Consider the following 19,028-nt stretch of genomic DNA (forward strand, 5'->3'; position numbering starts at 1 on the left):
CCCCCCCCATGGATCCGCCTATGCCATGATGTTTTATTCAGCTGAAGTAGTGTTTTAGATTGTTCATATGCTTCTTTTAAAAAAGGAAAATGTTTCCCAAATTCTTAGAACCAGGTGACAATTTAAGCATCCCTTTGATTTTTTTTCTACTACTAGGTTCTGTATCTTTGCTAGCCAAATGTTGCGACCCGAGAATTTTTGTTGTGCACCCCAAGTATAAAATTTAATGTATTTCTGACTCGGACAAAAAAAAATGTACCTCCCCTTCTTTGGAAGATTTCAGAGTGTGATCAATAACGTACTTATTCTTTTTTCATGTTGGGAACAAGCGGTAAAAAGTTAATTTTGTCATTTGTTATAATCTTTCATGCGGTATAAATATAACTGGAACCGTTTTGCTAGAACTTCCCCTCCCCCTTTTCGTTATTCTCATACTTGTCAAATTGTAGGCCTTCAAAGATTTCCTTTACCGAGATACATTTTATCTTTCATTGTATAAGAATATCCAAGGATTTGTATAGTACATTTTATCTTTCATTGTATAAGAATATCCAAGGATTTGTATAGTAAGGGTTTACTATACAAATCCTTGGTATATCTGAAACCGTTTGGCTAGCACCCGCCCTCCCCCTTTTCGTTATTCACATACTTGGACCTTTGAAGATTTCCTTTACCTAGATACATTTAATCATACATTCATTTAATTGAATTATATAGTGCTGGTGTATTATAAGTGTAATTACCAACAATTGATTATAGTTTTTTGCAATGACAACCCTAACTGTGCCTTTCACCTTAAGCTTTGAAAGTGTCAATCGATCAACAATAGGTCACGGCCGACTATCAGCAATTTATTAACAAGTTAAATAAATATGCTAATGAACCGATTTAACAAACAAACATTAAGATATTTCTAGGTTTATTATTGTTGCGCTTACTTTTACTTTCATATTTCAGTTGGAAACGCAGAATGCGTGGTCATCAACCTTTATTTGATCGCCTGTCATTGTCAATCAAGACGTGTCATTCAATGAGAACACTGATATGAGGGTGTCCAATGGGATGTGCTAATCATCATAAATCAAATCTAATTAAGACGACTCCTAAATTAAATTCATTGTGCAAGATTTTTCTACAATGTAATCAAACAATTTACATTAAATTACTCTAAAAACAATGTGTACTTTAATGAATTACTATGTAAAAAGTGTTAAAAAGTGGAGTTCACGTCAATGTCACGTGGTTTTGTGGGCAGTGTCGGCAAATTGATGCCCGCCATTTTGACGAAGAGTGACAACGTCTAGAAGCGAGGGTAAACTGTCAATTATATGTAAGATTGGCATGTTTTGATCTGATTTATGTATCTTTTTCTTATAGTATTTTATGTTATTCTTACTATTCTCTTGTGTGTCATTTAAATCTTATTGGATTGAAATGGCCAACACGGTAAATAGTGTTCCGTGTATGCTGTAAAATGATTTTTATTTCAACGATTTTAACAAATTTTAAGTTGGTGTAATAGACGATGACTGAATAATCAACCTGTTTTTATTTTCAGCACGACTGTTAACTTAAATATGAAAAATCTTAACATTTCTTCCTTTGTAAAATGAATATTGATTGTGTAATTTTGACCTGGACAAGATAATTGATATAAGTCACCAGACCGTGATATTGTGTAAATAAAGATTATAGTTATGAATGTTATATTAGTTTAAAACAAGTTAAATATAGATAAAACTCATTGAATATGGAATAAATTGATTCCAAGACAGCCCATTATTATATTGAAATGATACATTTATACAGGGTTTAAAATTAGAAAGTGAAATACAGGTAGAAAAAAAAATATATATTGTACTGTAAATACAGGATTCATGGTTTAGTATTCAATATTAAAGGATAACTGTTCATTTTAAAATAAAATGCATTTTTATCTACATTATTCAATCTTGTTAATTTCTGGGTCTCACTAATAAGTCATGTAAGTGACAATATTTTCACAAGGAAATGACAAGAAGAAAAAATAGATAGAGGAAGAAGAAAAAATGAGAGACAAGATAGATCATCAGTGGTGTATCCAGAAATTTTCACAAGAGGGGGGCGGGCCCACTGATGGCCTAAGAGGGGGCTGTTTCAGTCATGCTTCAGCAGTAAAGGGTCTAACTTAAATAAGTTATTAGAGAAAAATAACATGGATCGACACTTTCATGAGTTGTCTACTTTTTTTCCTTCATATGTTTGTTATCAGTTAAATATTTCATAAATATTTTATCTTTTGTGGGCGCTTAGGAATTCTTGAAACTTTGCGCAGTAGATTAATATATTACATTGATAACTAATTTTCTAATTTCATTAATACAATTTTGATCAACCATAGTAAATCAATGAGACAATGCCTTTGAGGGAAAATTAAGCTGTAATAACAAGGCTTAGGTATTACAGGAGTGTAACTTATTTTATGAAATGATATGAGCAAATAACCCCTAATACGGATTAATCAGCAGGTGCAATACTGAAAATGTTTCACTGTCAATATAAATCAAGATTTAATATTGCTCTTTTCGAACAGGGCCAATACGGAAAAAAACAGGGCCAATACAGAAAAGAGCGGGAAAAAAGCCGTATTGGCCCTGTATTGATCACGGTTTTTAATTTTCTTATAATCATTTAATAAAAGTGTTATGAACTGGCTGTTTCTGTATTGGCACTAATACAGAATCAGCCAGTTCATAACACTATATTATTAGAGTAAATGAGACACTTGGGAATTACTTGGAATCTTGTGCAGTGCCTCGTTACAAGGTCTGATAATCATTTCTTACAATGAATTGAAATACATTGTGATATATGCCTGAGCAAAGGCTTTAAAGAGATGTAGAGAAGCTGTAATAATACCCTTTGGTTATTGCAGGAATATATTTTCTGTAATAACATAGGTGTAATATGCACGATTGGTAAACTATGAACTGCTATATCTTTGCAAAGTTTAGTATACATAAAGAAAATTACAATATCAATAGAACTTGAAAAAATTCAAATCTTGACATTGAAAACTTTCTGTAACTATGTGTCAATAAATTATGAAGTTGTAATGGATATATAACTAGTTTATAAGTCAAACAACCATGACAACTAAAAGTGCATACTTACTCTTACAAAAAAGGATTGGAAGGGTGGTAATGAAATCAAATTATATAAATTATCTAGGCATTTTAATTTTTAAAACTTTTAATAATTAAAATGTAACTTTTTATAGGTCTATTTAATATAATACAAATGTATAACCAACATGGTAGACTAATTATAAATAAAAAGTTATCAAAGGTACCAGGATTATAAGTTAATAGTCCGCCAGAGGCGCGTTTCGTCTACATAAGACTCATCAGTGACAATCTTATCAAAATATTTATAAAGCCAAATATTAACATTATGTTAAAATGGTGAATCAATCTATTATCACGCGCTAACCACAGCGCTATCAAAAAATTTTGGGGAGAACACTGCATATAAGTACGAAATTATAACAAGAGAACCAAAAATAAATTAGTAAATACATTTATATTTACTAACCATGCTAACAGATGTATCCTGTGGCACCAAGTTTTTATATCTGTTTTGAATTATAAGATGGGCGACAGATACATGTACCAAAGGGACATTCATACTCATAAGTGGAAAATAAACAGTCAATGCCATGAAATTTAAAAAAAAAAAGACCGAATGACAATCTCCAGTATACAGGTATACAAAACACAACATAGAAAACTAAAGACTGCACATTACAAACTCACCAAAAACTGGGGGTGGGGTGATCTCAGGTGTTCCAGATGGGTAAGCTGATCCTGCCAGAGGCAGATTTAGATTCTGGGAAAAATTTTGTTTACTAAATAGGAAATCACAGAAGCATGACCGGCCCCCTCCTAGGCAGCCATTGGGTCCCCACTTATGAAAATTTCTGGATCCGCCACTGCCTGCTTCACAATCAATTATAACTATAAAATAACTTTATTGGGCTATGATGTGATTTTCTAAAACAGATCTGTTGAACAAAAAAAAGTGTTTTTAATGATTGAAATTTGACATGTTTCAGGGGTGTAGATGATGTCTGTGTTACCACCAGATATTTCACAGTACACAGGAGTGAATTTGTTAGCAGCCATCGTTACAACAGCAGGAATACAGGAATGTGATGGGTAAGTTTTTATTTTATAACTTTGCTCCGTGTTGTTGAAGGCCTCCTAACATGCCAAATGTCACACAACAGACGCAGCAACAAACATTTTGGAAATTTTCACACCACTAAACTTCATTTGCACTTTTGCTTTTCACTGTTAAATTATTGAAGGAAAACAAACATGTTAATTGAAATGTTAAAAATGTTTAGATTAAGAATTCAATGTAATGCTTTTTGTTAAGAATAAAGATGAAATGGAATAATAATTGCTTCTTTTCCCTTTTTGTGAAAACTGAGTAACAAATGATTTCCAAATTTCTTATTGAAATAAAATATGGTTCACCTGTCTATGCAATATTGTAAGCATTTGGCCTGAACTTGATATAGATATAAATCTAAGCATACAATTTGAAAATGATACAAAATGTATTGATTTGATCAAGAAAACCAAAAAAATACACTTCAGTCAATTAAAGCCATTAACAGCTTATCATCATGATCATTCCAAGATACAATGTACTGCAAAATATCAATATTGAGAAAACTTGATTCTATTCAGTAATTTATTGTTGACCTTTATCATGTTTATGTATGTTTACTTTGTTATAGAACTGAAACAACAAAGAACAGTTTAGAAACAGAAGATGAAAAAAAGGCTATCTATAGGTAAGAAAAATTGGGGAACCAGTTGTCATGGTCATTGCCTAAATGTATACATTACCTTGTTGTACAGATCAGATTTCAATACACATTAGGCAACCAGCAATGACTTGAATATGCAGGTAGCAATTAAGTTTGATCAATATTTTGTACTTGAAGCAAGACATACATGTAGCTATTGTACATTATTACATTGGTTGCAATGAATTACATTGATTTCCCAGTTAAATAAAAACCGATAATTTCACATGTGAAATAAACATGGTTATTTCACTCTCTGACGTCATACAACAATAGGCGTTGTCAAGACGTCAATAACGGCGGATCAAAACAAATTGTGAATGCGTAGATAAAGGATAAAGTTCCTTACATGTTTCATATTAATTTCTTAAAAATTAAAAAAAAAGCTATTAGCCAATGTAATAAAAGAATAACTAATTAATTGATTGATTGTTGGTTGCTTAACGTCCAGTGGAATAACTAATTAAGAATTCAAATATCGCAAAATAATCTACTCTTGCCCGAACAACACTGATAATTAACTCATGTGCTACACGCATTCTTGAATTAATGTGTTGTTCGGTCACTCCTTGAATATTTTTCTCTATTTGAATTCTTCGATTAGTTAATAGGGAGCTACCATTTGATTTTTATGGAGGACCGGATAGAGTGAAAAATAAAAAGGCAGGACAGAGATTACAACTTAAAAAAAAATGCAGGACAAAATTTTTCATCCTAGCCCCCCCCCCCATAAAAATCAAATGGTAGCTCCCTTATTCTATAATTCTTACAACAGCAGTATAAACAATTTAAAATTTAGTCTGTGTTTAAAGTTTTTTAAACATCAATAATTTTTTCATATCTTCCTGAACTTGTCATGAATGTATGAAACTTGGTCCAGAACTTTTTTTATGATCCAAAAAAATAGCAAAATTGACAAAAAGTAATGAGCACCTGGAAACAACTATTTCCAAATGAACAATCTATAAACAGATATGATATTTCAATAACTTTTGGGAAACTGAAGTTTTGGATAAAAATATTATAATGTGGGTTACTCTTATTGTTTTACACTAATAATTGATTACTTAATATAATTTCTATTTCAGCCATCCATTATTTCCATTGTTAGTGTTGTTGTTTGAGAAATGTGAGCAGGCCTCACAGTCAGCAGATTGTCCAAGTTCTGACAGTTTTGATATTGACATTCAGTCCTTCGTACAACGACAAGAGAAAGACCGAAAACCCTTTTTCAGTGAAGACCCAGATTTAGATAATTTGGTATGTTTGTTTCACTGTGAAGTTGATGGGCAAGAATATAATAGCCTGTCTTATTACCTTACCTGTATTTTTTAGAACTTATAAAAGTGGCCTAAAGCTTTGTCTAAATTAGATAAACAATATGCTTCACAAGCTACAATGGAGATTTTGAGATGGATAGATATGTTAACTCTTAATATGGTGATCAGTTATAAATGCTTGTATATACATGTATACAGGTAATATATAAAAAGAAGATGTGGTATGATTTCCAATGAGACAACTCTCCATAAGAGACCAAATAACACAGTAATTAACAACTATAGGCTGCTTTAAGCAGAAACACATAATGCAGCTATTCTTAAGGATTTTTTTTTCCTGGTCCTTAAAAAGTGCATGTAGGTATGTAATGTCAGTTTGAACTATCTTTATAGAATTAATTCAAAAACTTAATTGTTGCATTTTGATATTATTAATCAGATTTTTATGTCATGTTTATAGATGGTCAAAGCTATTCAGGTATTACGGATTCATCTGTTAGAATTAGAGAAAGTGAACGAACTATGTAAAGACTTTTGTAATCGTTACATAAATTGTCTAAGAGGAAAACTTCAAAGTGAACAATTATTAAAAGTGGAATCAGACTTTGATGATTCTGATGTTGGTTCACCACCACCCTCAGGTACAAAGAATGTACCGATAGCACCAAATTTAACATCTACAGCCAACAATGTCATGTTAGGACAGACAGTGTCTCCAGCCTCAGTGTCAATGCCACAGTTAGGTCCAGGTCAAATTATGTCAGGTGGTACGATATATCAAATGGTCCACACACCACAAGGCTTGGTGGCTCAACCAATACAGGTATGTGAATGTTATAATTAGAAATTATCTATCACCATGATTACACTGATAAGCTTAGAACTAACCAACATTATATTGTCTGATAATGTATAATGCAAAATTATCTTTTTACCTCTCATAGAAATACCATAAATAGTCTTATCTTACCTTCTATAGATTTATGGGGATATGATTGGTTAATCGACTACACATGGTGACTATGTATATTTCAAATAGGGTGTTTTAAAAAATACATGGTAAGTTACCAGCAACCATATGGGGTTAGTAAGGAGTTACTTCCCTTTCAAAACACAAAAGATTGCACAACCCTTTATAAAAACAACACCGGTTGGTGAAAAATCTGAAAGAATTCAACAGACGAGGAAATTGATGAAAGGTTAAAATAAATTCAAAAAACATGATTAAAGTTAACAAGTTGTTAGCGTTGGCAGTAGAGAGTTACTTCCCTTTCAAAATAAAAATAAATAAATCTGGAAGGTTTCAACAGATGAAGAAATTGATACATGAAATGAACAATTGAAATAAATTCACACAACAAATTTAAAGCTAAAAATTTGTTATTGTGAGCATTTATTTTCTGTATAGACAAATAGAAGCAGGATCTAAATACTAAGTATTGAAGACTTAAAATCACTTTGATAGGCCCTAGTCAAAATACCACATGTGAAGATAGTCGGTAAGAGAAATTCGTTACATGGTGTGCAAGTGACCTAATATGATATATATGGTATTAGGTCACTAACAAACCATGTAACTAATAATATATGATATAGTAAGTTGGACTATAAAAATTTGTTTGGCTCTTTTTAAGATTAATTGGACAGACACGGCTGATACAAAACAAACTATTGAAAAGCATTTTATCACTATAAATTGTGAAGATCTTATACGAGATCAGTAACTTTAAAACATATATATTATCTAGAGAATTGATATAACATTAGGTATTGTATCATGTGAATCTACTAAGAATGATATAACTAACTTTTTCTTTTTAGTTTCAAGCAGCACAATCAAATCCAGTCCAGGTTCATGGAGGCACACCAATGTCACAGATTGGGGTTAACTCTGTTACACCAGCATCTAGTGCAGGTAAAATCACTTAAGCAATTAATATTCACAAAAAGACATTATATTATCACCTAGAGTTCAAGTGTTTGTAGTTTCAATACTTTGCTTAGAAAAAAAAACTAAATACTTTTGTAATTGCTGTTTCAGATAGCTTCACTGCCACATACATGACAAAAAAGTCATAGTCAAAATTATGTGATGTATGTTTAAATGTTTCTCCTACAAATTGTTAACATGTAAACAACATGAACATGTAGCATATTAAATTAATTAGAATGAAAATTTGGTGTAAATATAGGGCATTCATTCATATGACATAATTTTAATTTACTATCATAGATAACTGTAAATTGTGTTCCCCAGTACTAAACTTCTTATTACAGATACATGTATAATTTTGTCTGCATTTTGATATAAGAATTCAATATTACACATTGGTATATCATGGTCTTATTGTGTGTAAATTTTTTGACAAGATAAACAGTTAAAATAAGGTATGCAGATAAATACTTTACATCAAACATGTTAAATTCTCATTTTCCATTATGTGAAAATGTGTAAATTGGACAAAAACAGTAGGAAAATTGTTCTTATAGACTTCTTCATTTTAATTATACTCCTGCTTAAATATATATAGATAAGCTTGTATTATGATTTTAACTACAGAACTATTAACTGTATTTTTATGTGTTTGAATTATTCTAGTTTATAATTTCTCGTATGCAATGGCACGCTCATATAGTAGCCATAATTTTGTATAAGTTACTGTTTATAGTGTTACCTTGGTAATTACAGGTGCTTTGTCAGCATTAGCAGGTCATTTAAGTTCTGATGATGAAGATGGTAGTGATAAAAAGAAGAGTAAACGAGGAGTTTTACCAAAGTCAGCAACTCAAGTGATGAAATCCTGGTTATTCCAACATATTGTTGTATGTATAGTTAAACTTTCAAAATAAGATAAAAAGGGGGTGTTCATTTATTTTGCCATGAAAAAAATACTGTTTCATTTCAAATATTGAAAACTAATTTGAATTAAAAGAACAAATTTATAAAGAAGAAAAATATAAAATATAAAGTGTTAAGGGCTATTCCAGTAAAAATTATCCAGGGGGGGTGGAACACCACTTATTTTTTGACCCCCCACCTATGGAAAAGATTAAAAAAATACACCCCCACCTAGAACATGTATTTTCTTCCAAGACCCCCTACCTAGAGAAAAAAAATAAAAGTTAGCTAGTTTTTTAAAGTATACAAAAATGTTGCATCCTGTCAAATAAATGTAAAATTTGTTGGTTTATCTATTTCAGTGCATCCAAAAAGGGGGGGGGGGGCCCCTAAATCCGCCTCTGGTCTCAATGGCAATCATACCACATCTTCTTTTTTATACTAGCTATGCTGCTATTAAAATATAAAATGAATCATGTAACAATGTTATGGAGCAGCAGACGACAGATGCAACATGACCGCAATAGCTCACAGTGACCGAAAAAGGGGGGTGCGATTTTAATTATGGCCCATTTTATTTTTAAAACTGTCAATAACATTTTCAGGTACGACATATTCTTCAGGTGGGGAAACTGGTTGGCACCAACCATTTGATGTTTCAGAGTTTAGTTTGAGCCATAAAATATTTTTGGTAGGCACAATGTAATTCTTTTTTTATTTTTTGTATTTCTTATATACATTTTTTTTTTTCAATAGGCAAATGTTGAGGAAGATGATATACTCTCCTGTGTAACAAGGCCATATTTTTCCGCAAAAATTAGGCCATTTTTTTCCTTCAATACCACCCACGCAACATGCGCAATAAAAATCTAATTGTCTGTGCCAAATATAAATATTTTTATGGACCGCATAGTTTGGATGTCACCCACACATATTTTTTTGTGGGGAGACGGTATACAAGGGAGAGGGTACTTGAAGTTGTTATAAACTGTATGCAATAAAATATTATTTGGGACAAAAATTGCAAAGAATTGGCCAGTCCACCTTATTAAGGACATATTCTTTGCAAGGAAAGAGATTTAAGTACAGCAAATTCTGCCATTTCAATTTCAATGAATATACAATAACTTCTTCCAACTGCAACAATATTTAAGTTAACCTTTATTTACAATGTTTAAACTGGTACTGTTGCCTTGTTCATGTTCATGTTGGGGTTTTTTACATTAAATTTGGGTCTTCCTCGATACCATACTTATTCCAGACGTTCCGTATCAGAGGACATTTCAGGCAATTCCTCTGCACTTCTTGTATCATTATATCTTCATCACGGTGACAAGAATAACAGTATAGAGTACCATTAATTCATAGAACAAAACAACAAATCGCTGAAGAAGTCATGTTTACAAAATGTCAAAATGAGCCAAAGACCAAAAAATGACAAGGACAGTTAAGCGTCTTTTATGGAGACAAAAACTATATTCCTAAATAGTCTTTGGGGTTCTTCAATCGAAATAATAGCAAGCTAAACTAAATGAGATTATTATAAGGGCTAAATCTCGTCTGTACTAGCCAAATTTAACAAATTTAAAGTTGTTTATAAAAAAAATATATATCATGAATGATGGTTAATTACGTTTTTCGGGTTATCAGTTAGACCGCATGGTTTTATTATTACAATAGGAAAACACCCGAGACGTGAAATCGCATGGTTCTATTATCATAGGTAAACATCCGAGACGTCCCAAAAATATATAGGTGCTCCTATTATTGGAGGAACATTACACAGTTGTGTACACACACATGGCGGCATGGAACACGATCGAAAATTCATTTGACGATATCTAAACGTTTCGAAACGAAGTGAAAAGTATCGTGCGCCACGTGGGCGCTTACATTTGTCACTGTATGCGCCATTTCTTGTCAATATGCGCTATAGGCTCAGGGGGCACGTCCTTCCCGATCACTGGTTTGACAAGAACACAAACGGACGCTTAAAATTAGTGGTCTGCCAACTTTATTTGCAGTTGGATGACCTTTTCAGGAGAATCTTCCTTCATAACAGGGGGAACAATATGTTTAACCTATCATTCAGAAACCCCCCACCAACAGAAATGAATTTAAATCGGGACCACCACCCTCCAGAATACAATTATGTTGATAACCCCCCACCTATTGAAAAAAATATCGTCGGCGTTCCGCCCCTCCTAGGTAAATTTTACTGGAATAGCCCTAATATTTTCAGATCGATAATTGTAGCCATTTTCAGCTGCACTATAATAACAGTATAAGGTCAATGAAGGTCAATTTTAGAAAACTATCCAGAACAAAACAGTTGAACGGCTTGGTATACCTTGCCTAACCCCATTTTCTAAGCCTCATACAAAAAGTTGATATTTTTCTCTGACATTGACTTAATATTGTATATTTATTTATGTTTGCTAAAATTGAATTAAATGTTTGGAAGGTGATTGTCATATTTTAAGTGTTTTGATTAAATAAATAGATACTGATACTGTAATCCTGTATTTTATTTTAGCATCCATATCCAACAGAAGATGAAAAAAGACAGATTGCTAACCAGACTAATCTGACTTTATTACAAGTCAATAATTGGTAAGTAGTTAAATAAGAACTAAAAGGAATATTTGTGTGTTTTTCAGTTTTCCTAAATTTAGTAGTAATTGTCTTTATTCGTGTGGCATCCCTTTATAACCAGGGAAAGTACTTTTAATGGCCACCACCCAAACATTTGCATGCTAAACCACACAATTTAAACTTTGTGAACTGCTTTTACTCATACAAATATAATTCAAGTTTATATTGCATTGAAGTTAAATCCTCTATAAGGATAACTTTTGATATATAATCGATTTCATTGATCTTGTAATAATAAATATCACAAGAAATAAAAAGAATTGAAAAAATGTTGAATTCTTAATATAAATGCAATAGCAATGATAAATTCAGTTTTACAAAACAAGTCTAATTAAGGTTCTCATCATTCCTGGTTTTACCCCACGGATGGCAAATTTTCATTTAGTGCATGATTTATCTTTTATTTTAAGTACAAAATGATTGTTTTCAGGTTTATAAATGCTAGGCGAAGAATACTTCAGCCAATGTTAGAAGCCAGCAACCCAGAACAAGTCAAAACAAAAAAGTCCAAACCTCAAACTCGACCATTACAACGATTTTGGCCAGAGAGTCTTGCAAATCTCCAGCCACAGATTGCTCCTGCCATTATGTCAATAGCCTCTATACAATCAACAGGTTTGTCATATTACTGTTAAAGCAGAAATAAATTTCGTGGAAAGAATATATTCACGAAAGTAAATCCATGTGAAAATTTAACCTTCACATAATTTCACTTCCATTTACTTTAACAACATAATAATTTTATTCATTAAATATTGCTTGTTACATAAACCATCAAGATTCGACGTGCCCTGTTACAATTCACTGACTACCCAGGGAAAATCAGCTGATTATATTGATTGACATACATTTTGTTTACAAAACACTATAATAACAAAACTAGAAACATTATTCATTGATTATGTTTCTTTTAAATGTGAATCTTATATAGAGACAAAACCATGAAATCTAAACCCCACAAAAATAAATATTTGTTGGTGATTTTCTCTTAAAACTGCAAAAGATATTAAATTGAAATAATATTAAATAAATTGTGTTGTTCTGATGTACTTTTCTGGATTTATATTCATCACAAAGACTAAAACCCAATTTGTTTCAAAGCCAGGATGTTTTAATAAATGTAGAAAAGTTCTGAGCCATATCAACAAATGTGACCTGAAAAAAACCTTAATATGGCTATAGTTGAGTTTGCATGACGAATTGGAATGATTAATGTTCTTTAAGTATTAAAGATGTATGAACTGACAAACTGAAAATTGTTGCAGTTATTAATCATTTGTTAATGAAGTTTTAGGTAGTGGAATTTAAAAGAAGAAAAAAACACTGCATGCCATCTTAATTAATTTGTCAATGATTTTGGTTGATATAATGACACCCGTAAAAGCATATACAAGCAGAAGACGATTTTTGGTCTTATTCTGATGGAAATTGCTCAGTCAGATTTTGTTCACCTTCTAGCCTTAATGCATTGAAGTTTGACTTAATGTTAAAATATTGATATAAGAAATAATATGATAGCAAATGAAACAACTGCCCACCCGTGACAAATTGATGCAAATTTAAACTACTGAAGTGGTAACCACATGCCTTCAACAAGGAGAAAAACCCATACCATATAGTCAACTATAAAAAGTGTTGACATGACAAAATATAAAACAATTCAAAGAAATCTGACACAAAAGATTCCAGACATTGCATAGAGATTTTTTACCTAGGTTGACAGATTTATTAATAATCCTTATCCTTCAGGTCAATTCCAATCCAACACAGCTCATTTGGTAAATAATTTTTCTACTTTCAGAAGAAAAACCAGGTTTCAAAGATATGAACAGTAATAGTGAAAAGACAGACGACACAGAAACCGTGAACCAGTCATTATCTCCTGTTCCTGTAACAGACAGTTCAGCACTAACAATTGATGATAATTCATAGCATTTGTTTGTAAAGATTCTGGTTAAATATTGGAATCTGTCCTATTTGTTTTTGTCTAAAAAACTACAATGTAAAATTACATGTAAATTTGCCATTTCAGAAACTAAAGCTTTGTTGATAAATATATTGTTTGTACACCAAAACAAAAGAACCATTATACAGGATATTGTAGACCAATCATAATCATCATGTAATTGTAAAGGACACTTTTAACCAATCATAATCAGTAAACCATTCTTAAGGACACTCTTAACCAATCATAATCATTATGTCATTGTATATGACACTTTTAACCAATCATAATTTGGTATACATTTCAGCAAATTTTACACAGAAAAGATGGCATTAGATTCTGAAATGGCAAAGTTCTGTATCTTTTGGTTAATGATACATAGAATGTAAAAACTTCCACAACCCTTCCTATGTAAATATTTAATGCATTAATGATTTGTTTGTAAAGTAGCTTTGTTTTGGAAAAGAGCATAAGAGGTTTCAACACTTTCTGTAGGTAATATATATAGGAAGATGTGGTGTGAGTGCCAATGAGACAACTCTCCATCCAATTAACAATTTAAAAAAGGTAAACCATTATAGGTCAATGTACGGCCTTCAACACAGAGCCTTGGCTCACACTGAACAACAAGCTATAAAGGGCCCCAAAATTACTAGTGTAAAACCATTCAATCGTGAAAACCAACGGTCTAATCTATATAAAAGAATGAGAAACACGTATAAATTACATAACAAATGACAACTACTGTACATCAGATTCCTGACTTAAGTTTGTTTTCAACTAGATTCAAATGAAATCTTTGGTGATGTCCCTTTTGTTTTTAATTGTCACAAAAAATTTGATTTTAACTCATCTGTTTTATTTACCACAAAGAGAGTTTGCTTGGAAATTTTCTGTTTTAATTTTCACAGAAGTGTTTTTGTTTTACTCACTATCAGTCTTTAATTGTTGGCTAAGATTTTGTAAATGCTTGTTTTAATGTAATTTTTGAATAAGTTTGTAAATGGATGTTTCGAAAAGTATATGGACATGCATTTTGAATATGTATATATGTGTTACATGTATAACTAAGTATGTAAACATGTGTATGAATATGAAAATGACCATGGGTATGAATAAGTATGTATGTGTTTGTGTTTTCAAATGTGTAGAATATGTAGAATATGTATACATGTGTTTGGATAAGAATGTATGTTTTCATTTTTTTGACATAACTATTTTTACATATTTTAACCTGGATTTATTGTATATGTGAGGATTATTTTTACAGCCTTAATTGTTTTCATATTGCTTTGAGCTTTGTTTATATTTCATATTTGTTAAATTGTTTTGTTGATGGTTGTAGTGTTAATGACTAGGGATACAGCATTGTTAAATATTTTCTTACCTTTTAACACTTTGTACAGTTAAACAGTGATATAACAAAGAAATGTTATAGAATTATTTTTATTTCCCCATCATGCCTTCATATATTGTAACTTCACATAAGATTGTAAATAAGTCTTATCTGTTTGAATTCGCTGTTTTAGAATCTAAAGGACTATGGGTAATCTCATGGTTCGTACACCAAAATGAAAATATTGTTGTGTCATAGGTTGAATTTCCATTGTTAAGACCATTTTAAACCAATTAAAACATTTTGGTGTACACTTTTGAAAATAATACCCAAAATGCATTGGATTCTGAAAAGGCGAATTGACAAATGGCAAAGTTTATTAATAATGTTCATCCCTGTGAGAGGTAATTTCCACTCCAGTTCCTTATTTAATAACAACTTGTATATAAAAAGTGCCAACAAGTTAACTCTCCACCAAAGTCACAATGTATAAAAAGTAAACAATTAAATATCTTTTTACAGCCTAAATATAATTTGGGTCAGCTTTATAAAGTCAAATTTGAAAGATTCCTACATTGTTTTTTGGTAACAATTTTATGTCTTGGAGTGCCCCAGAAAAAAAACCTAAAAACATGTTTTATCGGAAAAACTCTGCCCACCTTATTTTAATGCTATCTGCTGACTGGGTCAACATAACATTTACCTTTTATTATCTGGTTAACTAAAAAGTGTTCACTATCAGATGTCTCGCCTTGTATTTGTGTCCTAAATGGATTGTGCCTTTGTTGTATATTGATTTGAACACAGATTCATATTTCAATGAGATAACTAGGTAATACTTACATCACAGTTCACCAGAAACAGAACAAGTTCTAAATGCAGAGGTTTAAATATTTTCATCTTAATTCTTTAAAAGTGTTCATTAAAAGACAACATTTTATCGTCTATACCAAAAATAAACTTATCATAAAGTGTTTTTATTATTTTCTTATCATTATATGTAACATTTAATTTGAAGATGACATATTTACTTGTGACATTAAATTATACTTTCCAACATGTCATTATCATGAAACTTTATGAAAATATCACAAAGGCAATTGTGCTGGAGTAGCAAAATTAATTTAAGGTTATGCATAAAAGTTTATTTATTCAGATGTATTTTGGAGGAAATAGAATGACTTACCTCCCATGAAATCCAATGAATTCAGCTTTATTATTGATATATTGTTATTGAAATCTGTTATAAACAGATATTTGTTATTTAATGATGTACAATAAAAGATATGGAAAAAAAATCATTGTTTATCATTCTGTATCTTTCCCATTTTAGACTAGAAAAATGAAAGGATTGTAAGGTATATATATGTCTGTCTGGCAGGTATCATCTGACCTTCACCTCATTTTCATGGTTTGTTGGTCAATGTTAAGATTTCATGGTTAAGTTTGTTTCTTAGTAACTATAAGCAATGGGTTAACTATATTTAATGCATAGATCAATTGTAAGATGTTCATGTCTGTTTGGCATGGTTCACAGGTCAATATTTAGTTTTCCATGTTAAGTCTGTTTCTTATGACCTATTAACAAAGGGTCAACTATATTTGGTGTATTGAATGATAGTGAGGTGAACATGTATTTCTTGTTTGGTTTTTCTGACCTTGACCTCATTCTCTTGGATCATGTTAAGTTTATGTGATACTTGAAGTAAAGCTTTATATTTAGGACTATACCAAGGGAAATATATTTTGATCTATTGCACTGTTACACATTTAATAACTGTTTTATTACCTAATACATACTGAGTCAGTTCTAACAAATTCTTAGAAATAAAACACATGAAAGTAACAACTGTATTTATTATAATGTGTAAGGAGCATACATGTACAACCAATACTTTAGAAATTCAATAAAACGGACATGAAACAATAAACCCAAAAATGTTTAAAAGACCCAATTTCATTGGACAACATGAATACCTTCCAACTAATCAGTTTTCAGAATAAGAGGTCATAACAGGTCAGTGCAATAGACTGCACACGGGTGCAATAGAACAATAATTTCCAGTGCAATAGACCATGGAACAAAAAATGGCAGAAAAAATAGCAAATAATATAGAAACATTAATAAAACAGAAATACTCTTTATTAGGTAATAATAGAATTTATTGCAAGCTAACTTTTGGTTACTTTCTGTGGGAAATATTATATTGCTATGCAATAATACCAAATCTTTTGAAATTTTAACCATTGAATTGACACAAATATGATATTTTAATATAATATTTGAACCTAACTATTATTAACTGCCCCTTACCTTTTTTTTTGTCCCTCTTTGCAGGGACATAGAAATACCAGGCATCGTTCTAAAATGGTGGACGATCAACTTTTTTTAAAAGAGTTATGCCCTTCTAAATATTAAATAAGTTTCAATGTGAGAACTTTGGAACTGATGAGTCTTATGTAGACGCTCAAATCAAAATAGTTATAAAGCCAAACAAGTACAAAGTTAAAGAGCATCAAGGACCCAAAATTCAAAAAAGTTGTGCCAAATACGGCTTAGGTAATCTATTCCTGGGATAAGAAAATCCTCATTTTTTCAAAAAATTCAAAGTTTTGTAACAGGAAATTTGCATAAATGACCATATAATCAATAATCTTGTCAACACTGAAGTGCTGACTACTGGGCTGGTGATACTCTTAGGAACAAAACCTCCACCAGCAGTGGCATCGACCCAGTCATGTAAATTGTTATCAAGGGTACCAGGATTATAATTTAATATCCCAGACACGCGTTTCGTCTACATAAGACTCATCAGTGACGCTCAGATCAAAACAGTTATAAAGCCAAACAAGTACAAAGTTGAGCATTGAGGACCCAAAATTTCAAAAAGTTGTGCCAAATACAGATCAGGTAATCTTTTCCTGGGATAAGAAAATCCTTAGTTTGTCGAAAAATTCAAAGTTTTGTAACAGGAAATTTGTAAAAATTACTTTATAATTGATATTCATGTCAACACTGAAGTGCTGACTACTGGGCTGGTGATACCCTCAGGGTCAAAACTTCCACCAGCAGTGGCATCAACCCAGTGGGGTAAATTGATATCGAAGGTACCAGAATTATAATTTAATATACCAGACGCATGTTTCGTCTACATAAGACTCATCAGTGACGCTCAGATCAAAATAGTTATTAAGCCAAACAAGTTCAAAGATAGAGAGCAATGAGGACCCAAAATTTCAAATAGTTGTGCCAAATAAGGCTAAGGTAATCTACCGGTATTCCTGGGATAAGAAAATTCTTAGTTTTTTCGAAAAATTCGAAGTTTTGTACACAGGAAATTTGTAAAAATGACCATATAATTGATATTCATGTCAACACTGAAGTGCTGACTTCTGGGCTGGTGATATCCTCTGGGATGAAAAGCCCACCAGCAGTGGCATCAACCCAGTGGTGTAAATTGTTATCAAAGGTACCAGGATTATAATTTAATACGCCAGACACCGCTTTGTCTACATAAGGCTCATCAGTGACGCTCAGATCAATATAGTTATAAAGCCAAACAAGTACAAAGTAGAAGAGCATTGAAGACACAAAATTTGTTTGATTTTGTCTATCCTGCAATTTTTTGTCACAGAAAGCTCAACATAGGGATAGTGATCTGGCAGCGGTGTAAGCTTACTTCTAAAAAGATTTGTATTTTAGAATGTGGAACAACCTGGATGCTTCATACTTGACCTTGACCTCATTTTCATTGTTCAGTGACTACTTAAAAAAGTGAAGATTTTTTGTAAAGTTAATTTCTCTCTTACTAAGAGTAATAAGAGAACTATATTTGGTATGTGCTTAGCTTGCAAGGTCCTCATGTCTGTCAGACAGTTTTCACTTGATCCTTGACCTCATTTCATGGATCAGTGAACAACGTTAAGTTTTGGTGGTCAAGTCCATATCTCAGATACTATAAGCAATAGGTTAAGTATATTTGGTGTATGGTGTACATGTTTAACTGGCATGTATCTTCTGACCTTGACCCCATTTTCATGGTTCGGTGGTTAAAGTTAGGTTTTTGTGTTTTGGTCTGTTTTTCTCACACTAAATGCAATAGGTATACTATATT

At 31.6% G+C, this 19,028-nt stretch overlaps 1 protein-coding gene across 2 annotated transcripts; it reads left to right on the forward strand.

Annotated features, from left to right (window-relative positions):
• The first annotated feature begins 957 nt into the window (after positions 1–957).
• On the forward strand, positions 958–15,889 carry LOC139523325 (homeobox protein PKNOX2-like). Of its 2 annotated transcripts, none has more exons than XM_071317204.1 (10): positions 958–1,330; positions 4,094–4,196; positions 4,787–4,843; positions 5,947–6,118; positions 6,599–6,961; positions 7,960–8,053; positions 8,828–8,961; positions 11,514–11,590; positions 12,063–12,247; positions 13,434–15,889. In XM_071317204.1, exons 2-10 carry the CDS (start codon positions 4,102–4,104, stop codon positions 13,562–13,564), a joined length of 1,308 nt encoding a protein of 435 aa, XP_071173305.1. In that variant the 5' UTR covers positions 958–1,330; positions 4,094–4,101; the 3' UTR covers positions 13,565–15,889. The 2 variants fall into 2 exon arrangements, with proteins under 2 accessions (XP_071173305.1, XP_071173304.1); XM_071317203.1 differs by having other exon boundaries at positions 1,223–1,312.
• Positions 15,890–19,028: the final 3,139 nt, after the last annotated feature.

Source organism: Mytilus edulis, chromosome 5 (assembly GCF_963676685.1).
Source record: "Mytilus edulis chromosome 5, xbMytEdul2.2, whole genome shotgun sequence".
NCBI lineage: Eukaryota > Metazoa > Mollusca > Bivalvia > Mytilida > Mytilidae > Mytilus > Mytilus edulis.